General features: G+C 37.6%; 1 protein-coding gene across 2 annotated transcripts in view; it reads left to right on the forward strand.

Annotated features, from left to right (window-relative positions):
• Positions 1-14,181, forward strand: part of chchd6a (coiled-coil-helix-coiled-coil-helix domain containing 6a) — a 68,029-nt gene that overhangs the window by 11,781 nt on the left and 42,067 nt on the right. Inside the window, exons 6-7 of one of the 2 annotated variants that reach the window (XM_084099073.1) lie at positions 8,196-8,219; positions 9,980-10,063. In XM_084099073.1, the coding sequence (XP_083955199.1) occupies positions 8,196-8,219; positions 9,980-10,063 (108 nt within the window). The remainder of the gene's footprint in view (positions 1-8,195; positions 8,220-9,979; positions 10,064-14,181) is intronic. The other variant, XM_084099074.1, reaches the window with a different exon arrangement.

Consider the following 14,181-nt stretch of genomic DNA (forward strand, 5'->3'; position numbering starts at 1 on the left):
ATAAATATATATAGATAGAAAATAAATATATATATTAATGTAGTAAAAAAAAATATATATATATTAGGGCTGTAGTACTCAAGTCCGGTCTTGGACTCGAGACCGCTTTTCTATGGTCTCGGACTTGTCTCGGACTCGCTGGTATTCGGACTCGGACTTGTCTCGGTCTCGGCCACTGGTCTTGCCAAATATGGCTTTTGGTCTCGAGTGAGTCCAGGTGTCTTTATTATGTTCCCAGTAATCACACATACGTCGCCGCGATATTAAAACAAAATATTATTGGAGGGAAAGTGAAACACTGGCCACCTAATAACTATGGGCATTTCGGCTCTTTTTCGTGAGCCGGCTCGTTTCACTCAGCTCAATGAAAAGAGCCGGCTCTTTTGACTCATAAACGGCTCTATAAAAAATAAATGTTTAAATAAACTCGCTGAAAGTCCACCGCTAGTGCAACGTGAATATTCACATTTTTAATTGTCAAAGTTGGGCAAAGTTTTCCGACTTTTTTTCTTACCTTTCTTTCTTTGCCTATTCCATGAGTGGTAGGCTAAAATATTATTTTTCGTCACGTCATCCGCCCGAGCCGCGGTTTATCCGCATCTCGTGTGTGTGTGTGTGTCTGTGAGTTGGCTCGGCCCTCCCTCATGCAGTTTAATTGGTTGACATCGCGTGTATGATTGACAGGAACAGAATGTAAGGCTGATCAGACAGTCGAAACGAATGTGTGTGCTCCTTTAGGCCTATATAATTATTATTTTTTTGTTGTTCTTTGAATTAGTCAATTATTTTAAATAAAATTAAAATTATTAATTATTTCATTATTACATGATTTAATTTCTATAGGCTAGCCTATATTTTTTTTAGCAGACTGTTTTTTTTTTTTTCCTGTCCTGGACTCGGTCTTGACTCGGACTCGACTAGTCCTGGTCTTGGACTCGACAAAGGTGGTCTTGACTACAGCCCTAATATATATATATATATATATACTATATTAAAATTATTTATTTATTTATTTATTTATTTACCATATTATTATATATTTATTTACATACTATATATATATATATATATATATATATATATATATATATATATATATATATATATATATATATATACACATGTATGTATGTGTGTATATGCTGAAATTATGTGTGTATAAACTCCGGCCTCATAACATGCCTCATCACAGACATCAACATTTCCCTCCAAACCCAAGATAACAATAAGCACACGCCACACCTTGTGAACAATTCATTCCTTCGTTTATTTATTTACCTACTTTTCATCTTCCCTTGCTGTGTAGTTTATCAGAGAAGCTCAGTGTGAGTAATCCGGTGCGGCGGGAGAGAGGAAGAGAGCCGTTCTGGTAGCAAAGTCCTATCAGTAATTGTAATCTCAGGCCTGACATCTTCCTGCATGCAAAGCCATTAAGACTCCCGCGCTCTCTGAGCTCAAGCCAGGCCAGAGCTCAGGTAATTGCCAGCGGGGCCCGCGGCAGGCAGGTGGAGTGGATAGATTTTATCCCGTGCTCCCTTCGTAGTTTCTTCCGTTCTAGCGTCGCTGTTCGAGCAGGAGTCTGGGATAAGAGGGAATTAGGTGCAGGATTAGGTCTTGTGTTGTCTCTGTGTTTGTAAGTGTTTACTTATCGCTCTGTCGGAAGGGCTTTTATTTTTTTGAGTGTGTCACAGGTTTTTCTGGTAAGCATCTTTGTGTCAGTTGAGAATGATTTCCTTGTTGTTTCCATGTCAACCTCAAAACGGCAGTGTTTATGACAACCGTATGAAAAATTTATTTCAAACTTTTTCACTTTTTGTGATTTACAAAATGGATTAATTATTTGTCGTGAGAGGCAGATTTGAATTGGAACACAACAAAGACTGGATTCAAACCAGTATTTTCTGTGTGAGCACCTAGGCTCAACATGAGCAGTTTAATAGAAAAGCTGAGTTTTTCTGTTTTTAGACTTTATTGTCAATGAAATAAATAGGAGACTGGAAGAGACAAATATTTTTGGCTGCATTCACCTATGTTTCCTGCGTGATCCCCAAGGCTCAACATATCTAAAAAATGTGCTAGCCATTACAACCTTTTTTTTTCAAGGCTAGCAAAAATAGAACTAGAAAGTTTCTGTTTTTGGACCTTTTTTTGGTCACTTTAAGACTATGTTCACACTGGAAGCCTTAGTGCTCAGTTCTCATTTATTGCTCAGATTATTATTTTTATTTTTTTGGTTGGCTGTACACATTAGTTTTTTAAATGTTGCCAGTATCAGATTTGAGTGTGAACTGATCATGGTCCCGAACTGACCCGTATGTGCAAAATAACAATAACAAGACTTCATACGGACGTAAACATGGCTGATGTGCCGATGAAACCGTGACTTTGTGCGATAAGGAGGATGAAGATGAGGGAAAAGCTTTGTAGTTTTCCCTCAAGTTTTGCTTGTATAGAGCCATCACTGTGACCTCACTGTCCCTCCACTGACTACAGTCAAGGCTTTCTTCCATATTAACTGAGTGACCAAAGAACTACCAGTATGTAACATTTTTGGAGTGACTCCCTTCAGCACATAACTGTGACGAATGTTGATCTAGAGTAATGCTGAAAGTCGCATGACTGCCGATGACCGTTCAGACTGAGGTTGCATTGCAAAACATCTGACCTGTATCTGATTTAGTACCACATATGGAAGTGGCCCAAATCAGAATAAAAAAACATCAGACTCCATGTGGTTTGTGCCGTTCACACTGTCATGAGAAACCGATCTGTGTCACATATGAGCAAAAAAAATTGGATTTGCATCACTTTTGCATGCAGTCTGAACATAGTCTTATTGAATGCACGATTTAAAGGAGAAATAGGATTGAACTGGATTTAAACCTTATTTTCCCGTATGAGCACCTAAATGTGTTTGCACTACACGTGCTGACCTCTAGCCCACGTCTGACTTTTAAAAGTTTTTATTGAACATTTTAATAGAAAAGTTTAGTTTATAATTTTTTGGCACTTTTATTGACCTCAAATTTGTATATGGGATTTTGCCTGCTTTTGGCCTTTTTCTAATTACTGGCTGTTTTGGAATAATCTGGCAAGAGATTCATTTTGGCTGCGTTCAAACCTGTGTTTCCTGTATGAGCACCAAGGCTCAACATGTCTGAAACATGTGTAAGCCACTAGGCCACAACTTTTTTTTTTCAGGCTGCCTTTAATACAACTAAACAATTTTTTTTATTGTCCCCCCGAGACAGGTCAGGACATTATTTCAGCAGAGAGAGGAAATAGGATTGTAGCTGAATTTAAACCTTAATTTCCCAAATGAGCACAAAAATGTGTTAGCACCACATATGGTTATTTTGAGCGTTTTAAAAGAAAATTTGAGATCTCTTATTGGACATTTTTTGGGAATTTTTTGACCTCAAAATTTGAAAGGGGACAGCAAATTATTTTGGGAGAGAGAGAAGATAGAATTGGGACTAGACTCAAACCCACATTTCCCATATGAACGTGCCAATTGCTAGGCAACAACTTTTTAAAGATTTCCTTGAGCATTTAAAAAAAGAAAAAAGAAAAGTGCAACAATGAAACATGATGGGGAACGACATCTTTTAGGGGCAGGTGACCCCTGAAGGCGATCGGGATTATGATTGCTAGCTGAACACTTTACCCGCCGTTCAGTAAAGGAAGATGAGCATATAAAATTTTTATACCTCGTGAGCACTTGACCGTTCCGGGCTGATTCCTGTGTCTCTCCCTCTGGTGCCAAACGAATCCCGACCTTTTGTCAAATAGTTCTTCTGGATTTGTCTTGTTGCTCTAATCTCTTTTCCCTCATGTCATCAATATCACGTTTAAGACCCTGCTCGAAAATGACATTGGCTCTCGCTGGCACGGTGGTCGGATCGGGCTCAGATAAGAGCCGTAACGTCGGCAGAGAAATTATTCATTGCAATGGCACGAGAGAAGCAAGTGGCCCTTCCTTCTCCTCCCCAGACGACCACAGCGTTATGCACTCGGAGTAGTCAGTTTGAATATTAAGTGCTAATTTATTGCCTAGCCGGGAGCTACGTGTTAAATAAACGCAGACGAGTAAATAGACGAGGAAAGCGGGAGGGAAGCTGTGCCCAGATATCAGATGGCAACGCAGCACATCCAACCTAGAGGGGATGACGGAGTATAAACACACACTGCAGGACACAACAGATGCACTGTGAGTGTGTGTGTGTGTGTGTGTGTGTGTGTGTGCAAGAGACGGATCTGAGAATACATGACAACCGAGTTTCAATCACAGAGCCTCCAAAACTTGAAATTAAATTAAATGAACCTGAATCAGTTTTTCATATGACACAGGTTAATCAATAGCCGTATGGCAAGACCGCTATCTGGACGTTTCATACGGGGAGAGCATTTAACTGCGGATTATCATTACCAGAGGTGGTAATAAATAGAAATGAGCTGTTTTAATTATGTTTTCGAACATGGTGTGGGACTGAAGCATTTTAACTTCTAAATCTCATTTTAGTTTTGACTGGAAACTCCTAATGCTGAAACTTTAAGTATAATTGAGAACTCTGCTATAAAATGCAGCGGCTCTCAACTTTTCTGATTCCACAACAATAATCGAACTATAAAATATTCATAATCAATATTATAACTAATTATGAAATTACACTAATTGTGTAAACGTAGCAGAAACGTCTAAGCAATATTTTAGCAATGTTTTGCAGATGATCAAATGCTTTAAACAAATGTTCCAAATGTAAACATATATTACAGACCTAAAATGGGATGCAAACGGCAGTTATCCATGACTTTAATTACATCAGCCTTGGATTGGTTTGATAATATTGATGATTGTTAATGTCTTGATGAAGGTGCAACAATTCTCATCAGTGTTAGTATTAGTATTATGAGAATTATTGCACCTTCATCAAGACAGTGTTTATATTAGTTAATATTATACTATCATAATACTATATTTATTATATGGGAACCACCAAATGTTGAAACTTTTAGTATAATCGTGAACCCTGCTCTATATTGCAGTGGTTCTCAACCTTTTTGACTCCACTACTATTTTTTTTTTGTGTGATTTAATGGATATGTTTTTTACTCCATTTCTACCAGATAAAATATTAAGAGAACCCCCCCCCCCCCAGATTATTTTTTTTTAAACAATTTTTTTAAACATGGTTTACTCAAACAAATTTTTTTTTACATTTATCTCTAACATCTCTTATTTGATCTGAAGAGCAACTCTATCTAAACTTCATGCTAAAACTATAGGTGTGATCAAGAATAATACGCTACAGTTGACGTAACGTGTTCAACAGCCTTCAGTTCATCATTCTTCCAGTCTCTTCACTTCTTCTTGAGCGTACGGCCTGTCACTTTGCATCTATCCTGGCCCGGGTGCTGAGTTCCAGCCTAACGCACACGCATGCACCATTGTTTACGGTAAACCCAACTCCGAGCAGGGCTCATTTCTAGACTTATCAGTGTAATTCATGCTTGCCTGAGTATTATCAGCCTGCTCCAGATCCCAAACAGAGCGTTACATGAGTGCAGCACGCCCATCAGATTGGCTTTGTCACCACAGAGAATTTAAAGAGGATAAATAAAGAAATGACAAGGCTTGTGTGCAGTCAGGAGCTGTGTGTGTGTGTGTGTGTGTGTGGCTCTCAACAGGCTTTGAGAGTTCTTTGAGACTGAGTGATGAGTTTGCCGTCATCAGACCAGCAGGGAGCAAACTCTTGATTCTTCAGCTAAGAGTCGTTGAGTCACTTTTAGGTCCTCGAGAGGCTATTTTAGGCTGTCTAGTCTTGCATCATGGTAACAACTTTCATGCCATTTTATATTAAAATCTACCTATAAATTATCATTTTTCTTTTTTATTCAAATGTATAGAACCGACACTAAAATCTTATTGGACGAGCTGCAATCAAAGGTGTTTAAAAATAGCCAATATATTCATGCCTCTGACCGCACATCAGTTGAAATCTATATTAATGTGCCAATTTATATTAATAGCCAACAGATAGGCTGACAAACTATATTACTTGGCAGAAGAAGTGTTTATTGTTATTAATACATTTCATTTTTTATTAAACAATGTTGGTTTTATCATATTGCTGTTTTGCCATTTTAGGAAAGCAGTAAATGGTTAAATGTTTTTTTGTATATGTAGTAAAAACATCTTGATAACATTTTAGCAATATATTGCAGATGAACAAATGCTTTATATGTAAATATTCCAAATGTAATGGCACATTGTAGACTAAAAATAGGATGGAAATGGAAATTAACCTTAGGGTACATTTATACAACAATGATGAGTTAAAAATGGAAAAGATTTTCCTTTGTGTTTTTCAGATACAGACGACAACACTGTCAAAACGCTCCCCGTTCACACGGATCGGCGAAAACGACTAAAAACACTGTATTATGCTGCTAAGCACATGATGTCACCATTTTGTCAAATTCGCGATTTTGTAGTTTACAGAGACGATAATGCTACCATTTTCAAAAACATGCACTTTGAATCCCGTTTTGTGTTTTCAGCCCCCCCCCCCTCCCCCCAAACGCTATTGTCGTTTAAATAAACAGCCAAAAGGTTTTTAAAAGTTTTCCGTTTTGAGTTGAAACCAATGTCGTGTAAATAGCCTCTTAGATTAGTTTGATAGAATATAGTTGATTGTGATTTGGCTCAATAAAGATGCAATTAATTCTCATCATTATTAGTATTATTTGTATACTTTTATAGTATTCATTAATATTTTGAGTTAGCTTTTATATTTTCAGTTTTCGTTTTAATTAGTTTTAAACGTTTTTTAATGTGCTTTTGTCATTTTTATTTTAATTTTATTTAGCTTTGATTTATATTTATTTCAGTCATAATATTAGTAATTGTAGTAATCCAACTTAAACATTTCAGGTAGTTGCTAAAGCAACATTTCTAATATTTGTTTAAAATTTTAAGTTTAAGTTTTGCATTTAATTTTTTTTTTTTTTTTTTTTCAGTTTTATCTTAGATTAAGGTTTAGATTTAGTTAACAACACTTATTCTCATGAATGCAACAACAACTAAGGAGTAAAATTGACAATCAATGATAATTAAATAATTTCTGTTAACAACATGAGCTGAATGAACCATATTTCTCGGTGGTCTCTGATGCTCAGCTCTTGGTTTTTAAGTCAGCCTTATCAAGATCCATGCGAGCTCTGGCAGTGTTGAGCACTTGGCTTCAGCAAGCAGACCAGATTACCCTCTCCTTCCTGTTCATTAAATACGTGTGAAACGCCCTGCTGCTGCTCCTATAATGAGGAGTGATTCCATACTACATTATACATTTGTTAGCACCCAATTTACAGTTGCAATTACGAGCCCTAGGAGATTCATGCTTGGCCATTTACAGTCTCCATCTCATGTTTGATATTTAACTGGTCAAGTACAAAAAGTGGACATAAGACGTAGAAGATGTAGTGCTCCGAGAGGATTCTGTCTATAAAAGCAAAAAAACATTGCTTAAAAGCAACATTAAAATCAAAATTGACCCCATTTACTTTCTTAATTTATGTCCTTGGGCATATTGTGCATGATTCATCATTGCGTGTTGTTCTAAAAGTGTTTTCGTGATCTTTCTTTGCCTAGAACTGTCTTTTCTTTTATGCTTATTTAACCAAGGCCATGTGAGTGGGAGAAATAATTAAAGTTGACTAGATTTTTACATTTTATGATGAAGAATGTAAAGAAGTGCAGGTAAATTAATGTGATGCTAGTGTGCTGTGGGTGTTTTATTGCTATGCAGTTGCTAAGATGTTTTAAGTGTTTGCTAGGGTGTTATGCATTTTCTTCATCAAAGGATTCCCCAAATATCTGTGTTGCTCGTGTCCCTCTTTCATCGTAAATGTATTTGATTTTTACCCCTTTGTATTGTCCTGTCAGAGCAGAAATGAAAGCTGATGCTCTCCGTGTGTTTTTCCGTCGTCTTCGGTGCGTTCATATGTAAATGGCGTGAGCTTAGATTGAAAGATCTGAAAAAGCCCTAACAATTAACATATGGATGTACATTTTCAAACGCGTCGTCGATTTGTTAAGAAGCTATCTCTGGCCTAAGTGTTTTTCTTTAGCTATGTGTTAAATGATGTTTTCTTCTTCTTCTTCCTCCTCCTCCTCTCATTTTCTCTTTCTCAAGCCTGCCTCTGAACTGGATGCCTGGGTAAGCACGGCCTATTCCACAGTCGTTGTTACATTTCTCTTATTCACTCTTTCTTTCTTCCTTTCTCTCCGCGTCTTGTTCCCTCCTCATTTAAACATGGTGTTTTGGTTTTCATGCATTAAGCCCTGATTGTGAGCATGCAAACCGTGGCGGCCGCCGTGGCGGTTTTCGGAGCTACCCAGCTAGAAAATTGCATATGATGCTCATGCTGATGGAGGTGATTTACTGCTCGCTCGAGACAGGAGGCATAGGGAAGGGGGTGATTATGTATGCCCGTAATTTGGGGTTGTGCTTTGTTGTGCACTGTTGTCTGGCTCCTACCGTAGATGCGCCTCTCTCCCGGTCAGCACCACGGGGCGCCTCTCGCGCACGTGCGTCTATGTGAGAAAGCACGACAGTGTGAGTGCCGTATCCCGCTGGGCCTAATGTATCCGTGCCTCGTACATAGTTACGGAATGAGAGAGATGCTAATTACAGGGGGGATGAGCCAGCGCATGTGTGCGAGCATGTCGCTTTCTTCGCTCCCTTGTCGAATATTGTTTGAATACTTGTTCTTTTTGCAGCTTTGAACTCATTTTTGTATGTATGCTTGTGCTTGTACATCCCTCAGTGTTGTGTAAGGTTATCACTCCTATTGCTTTTCAAAAGCACAGATGTTTGCATGCTCATAAATAGTCCATATCATCATCTCAGGCAATCCCCTCCCTGCTTTGTGCATGCATAATCCATGCCAACCTCACCGATCACATTCAGTTATTGCACACCTGTTTGAGCGTCACAAGCATGGACGAAATCACCTTTAAATTGTGTCCTCATTTTCTCTGTTTATTTTTGGAATCCCTCCGTGTTGTAAATCCTCCTCAATGATTTTTTCGAGGGCTGAAAATCTTACACCAGCTGTCCATTTCCTAAAGTCTCTGGCAGAGTCGGCAGAACGGTTTTAAGAGCTTTTGCTCCATGCTGTTTGAGTGAAGCTGCACTGTGCGATGTCCTACGTCCGGCCTCTCTTGAGTTTGGTCAACAGTTTTGTACCAGTCGGGACATATGTTGCCGAAAGCATTTGCTAATCCGGTGCCCAGAAATCTGAAAACCTTGACGAATCTTCTAGAAATGCCAACAAATAGTGAAATTCCAATGATGACAGTTGTTCTTTCAATGTCCTGAGCTTATAAGCCTTATGGTTTTTTGAAAAAATGTTTTAAAAAAATAAATAATAATATCACCAACTAGATCACACAGGGCTTGAGCCTGGGCAGTATGCAACTTTTGTTTGTTTGGCCTCACATTTATTTCTAAGGAAGTTAATCAATGGATTCTAGACTCAACAATATTTTTTCCCCCTTACTGGCTCAGTTGAGCCAGTAGTTACCAACATTTTAACTGGCTTCACCAAAAATAATTTTAATATATATTTTTTGGCAATTTTATTTATTTGCTAGAAATTACAATTTTTAAATTTAAAAATGTATTGGCTCAAATGGTTTTTTTTCCTCTATTTTTATTATTTATTTATTCTTAATTTTTGCAATTTGTTGGAAAAAAGCAACCTAAAAATAATATATATATATATATATATATATATATATATATATATATATATATATATATATATATATATATATATATATATATATATAATTATTATTATTATTATGTTTTTGTTTTGTTTGTTTTTTTACAAAACAAGAAATTTTGCAATAGCCCTGGAATTGGTCAAGATGAGCAGTTGAATGACACAAAACTCATTTACTTCATTGCAGGGGAAACAGCTGGAGAATAAGGAGGCAGAGCTGAAGGCGCTGGATGCTTTCTACAGGGAACAGATCACACAACTAGAGAAGAAGGTTGGTGTCTTCTTTGGTATTCTTTCCAATTTCATGATATTTTTATACATGCTAAATACTGAAGAAACTGCTCACTGATAACTAATGCTTTCAGTGTGTAAATGATCAAATACCATGGTACAGCATCCATTCCATTTCTTGGAAAAGCTTTGAAATGTCTCGCTTTTAAGTTCTGTCTACCCGTATAATTTTCACAGTTGATCCCTGACATTTTCGAGAAGTTAAAGTTATGATGCGGAACCTTAAGGAAAGGTATGCATAAGCAGACTCCGGATCAGTGGGTGGTTAAGAACTTGTTTCCACGCTGTTGTCAGTTTTTCCGCTTCACGCATGGCTATAGTTGTCGAAGACGAGACGCGTCTGTTTGTACACAATTCTAGTTACGCAATAATATTTGAGGATGAAAGCACAGGTTATCCTCTACTGCCATGTTCAGTCACTTTCAGAGAGAGATAATGCCCAAGCAGGGCCATTTTCCACTGCCCTACCTTCAGCCATCTATCCTTTGTAAATGACTGGACAGAGATCATAATGGTTCAAACAGCATTGAAGTGGGAATCTGAAGTGCACTGGCTCCATTTGGATGGGCAGCAACACCAACTGCCTTTATCCGCCGAGTTCACACCTTGATTAACCCCCATTGGTGTCAAAAAACGAATAAAGTTACGTTAAATGGAAAGGGCTTGCTCGGCGCGGCAAGGGGCAATGGTGCAGAAAGTGCTTTAGCCAAAGCCTCAAAACCATTCAGCTATTGGCAAATGAAGTCAGAGTCGCTCTCCAAGATTTGTGATTTTCCTCAGTCCCTCCTCATTCGTTTTCTCTCTCTTGCACTCCCTCCCCCATTTTTTTCCTACGCTCTCTCTGAGGTCTTATCGACTGCATGCAGCAGGCAAAAAAGTGAGATTTGCTTCTTCCCCTCTTTACCAACATGCCGTAGGAAAATGGCCTATCGTGTAACTCTGGCCGTGCTGTATGGAAGTGGTCCATAAAAAAGGCATTTTTTCACATTGTTGAGTTACTTTATTGACAGAGGTGTGTAATGAATTACAAATACTCTTGTCGCTGTAATTAACTTGTTTTTATCAGTAGTTTAACCCTCTGAGGTCTGAGCTGTTTTCTGGGCCCTGGAGGTGTTCTGACATGCTCTGACCTTTCTGGTTATTTCTGTTACTTGTGACATTTTCATGGCTAAAGTCTAATTACACTGTATTCAGCACAAACTCTGCTACGATAATATATCAACAGCATGTATGTAAAAGTTTGTAGTTTTGAGATAATGACATTTATGCGTGGTTTGTGAAAATACAAAAAAAAATTCTCACTGAAATAAGGCCATGAAACCCATACTGATTATTTCTTCACAAGACTTTTGAAAATTGTATCACGTAGCCTAGAATATTTGCTCCAAAACTATGTGAAAATCACCCCGACTGCTCATTCAGATAAGACAATATATTGATTTAAAAAAATTTACGACGTGTTTTGTGTGAAAAAGCTTTATGCGGAGGTCATTAATATGTAAGCTTTTCACACCTGAGAAAGACAAACGGCCCCCCCCCTAACGGCCCTATTAGGAGCTATCAGGCCCTGTCATTCTGAGCAACCTTGCACAATACTGTAAATGAGGAGATTTAAAAAAGAATGGCTTTTAAATTGTTTGGATTTATTTACAACACAATATAGTCCAAAGATACACACAACAAATGCCAAAAAAGCACTTATTGAAAACAATGATCCAAAGACAGAGACCTTTGTGCCATTCCTAAAAACATTGTACATACCTTTCATTTCCAAGGTGTTTGATTTTCACTTTACCATGTTCATGTTCACTGAAGTCCTCAGTGGCATCTGGGCCCTGAAAAAAAAAAAGTGAACATACTGATATCAAGAGAAAGGCCTGCACGATTTTGGGAATAAATTTTAGATTTTTCTGGTTAAAATTGCTTTTTAAAATTCACAGAATACACACACACACATACACACACACACACACACACACACACACACACACACACACACACACACACACACACACACACACACACACACACACACACACACACGCGCGTCTGGTTCACTATCTTTGTGGGGACTCTCCATAGACTTAATGGTTTTTATACTGTACAAGCTGTATATTCTATCTCCTTACACTAACCCTACCCCTAAACCTACCCATCACAGAAAACTTTCTGCATTTTTACATTTCCAAAAAAACTCATTCTGTATGATTTATAAGCTTGTTTACCCATGGGGACCTCAATTTAGGTCCCCACTGTAACACGAGTCCCCATGAGTCTGTGTGCATTCAGGTTGAAGTCCCCATCGGGATAGAAAAACATGAACACACACACACACACACACACACACACACACACACACACACACACACACACACACACACACACAAATGTTTCCAACAATATATAATATAATGAACACCAGGTTTGTTGTGCCTTGTAGGCATAAGCTATGCGCAGTGCTGGATAAAATAACAATAACCTTATAGCAGTATAAATCTTCCAAAAGATTTCAGTAACAACTAAGCTAGAGAAAAATATATTGATTATCATGTTACTTCAAATGTTTCCATTCGTTATGATGATATGAAATGAGATAATAGTAAAAACATGAAGCCGTTTGCTTTTCAAACGCGATTGCGCTGCAAAATATGATACATTCAAACGCGATCGCGCTCAAATATAAAACATTATGGTTACCATATACATATCTACATTTGAGCAGATATCCACAAACACAGTAACAGTAAACACGGGTCTAAATGTTATAATATTCACCATATATCTAGCAACAGTTCAACTGCAATGTGAAATTTATGCAACAATAGCAAACTAATATGTAAGAATGTCTTACCTTACATCTTTCTTGTCTTCAAATCGCGGTCTTCTTCTTCTGATGTAAATCCAATGTAAGCTCAGGCGCGTCTAAAAGCAGAGACTTGTAAAGTGTTTTGGTGTTTTGTTTTTGAGGTAGGCCTAATGAGCGCGATCGCGTTCCATGTGGAGATTTGCATGTGAATATCTTTTGCGCGAGTGGGCGTGGTAAATTAAAAAAATAATGAGCAAGCGTTTGAGAAGCTGGACATCTTGTTGGTTTTATACAAATTACTTAAACAGAGAATATTTGTTTTCAGTTTGAATCCGATCATTTAAAAGTACACACTTAAATGTTTATGAAGGTATATGGCTCATAAATGTGTGACAAGTATTCGCTGAGTTTTGTTTCAGTTTATAGACGTGCTCAAGAAAAAAAAGTTCACCGCGACGGAGAGGCAGAACGCACACCCTGTTTATTTTCTTTATTTTACAAAAGCACAATGTTTTGATTTGATTGTAAGTGGACACATACAAAAGTAGAAATATCACAGATTCTTTTTTTATATTTCTTTTTTCTGTATGACCATAAATGACGGAGTAATTTAAGTTTATAGTGCTACAATGTGGAGAAAATCCAGCAAAACGCGCCCGCGCGTTTGTCGACCTCAGAGGGTTAAAAATTGTGTACTTGAGTAAACTGTTAATGATGTATCTGTACTCCGCTATTTTTCCTCCATTTGTGGTCGTTACATGCTTGTTTTAATTTTATTCATCAAAGTGATTGGATCAGGAGAAGGTAATCGGTCTTTTGACTCCCTTCAAATCAAATCGCACACAGAAAACTTTAACCACAGCTGAAGATGGCTGTCAAAATGCCCGTCTTGGCAAGTGTCCTAGTAGACACAGTCGGTAATGCCTTAAGTGAACGTAAACACTCAAGAAAGACAAAAGCATGTGTTACAACCTGAAAAAATGGAAAAGCACTGTTTATTATATTTGTATCTTTGTTCTATTGCTTTAATTTGTGGCTTGTAGTTTGATTGTTTGTTCTTATTTTATTACAGACTTGTCTTTAATAATGTTTGAAATTTGTATATTATATTATATTTATATTTACACACTTTTTTTTTTACCATTTGCATTGTTTATGCATTCCATGTAAAAAGTCTGCCGAATAAAATAAGACATTTACTAGCCAATGGCGACCCAAGCTTCAGTGAGTCCATAGAGGGTTGGTCTACTGTGGTTGAGTCACCTTTTTTCCCAGAATGCACAGCGATTTTT

Source organism: Abramis brama (assembly GCF_963993115.1).
Source record: "Abramis brama genome assembly, chromosome: 22".
In the NCBI taxonomy this organism is placed as follows: Eukaryota; Metazoa; Chordata; class Actinopteri; order Cypriniformes; family Leuciscidae; genus Abramis; species Abramis brama.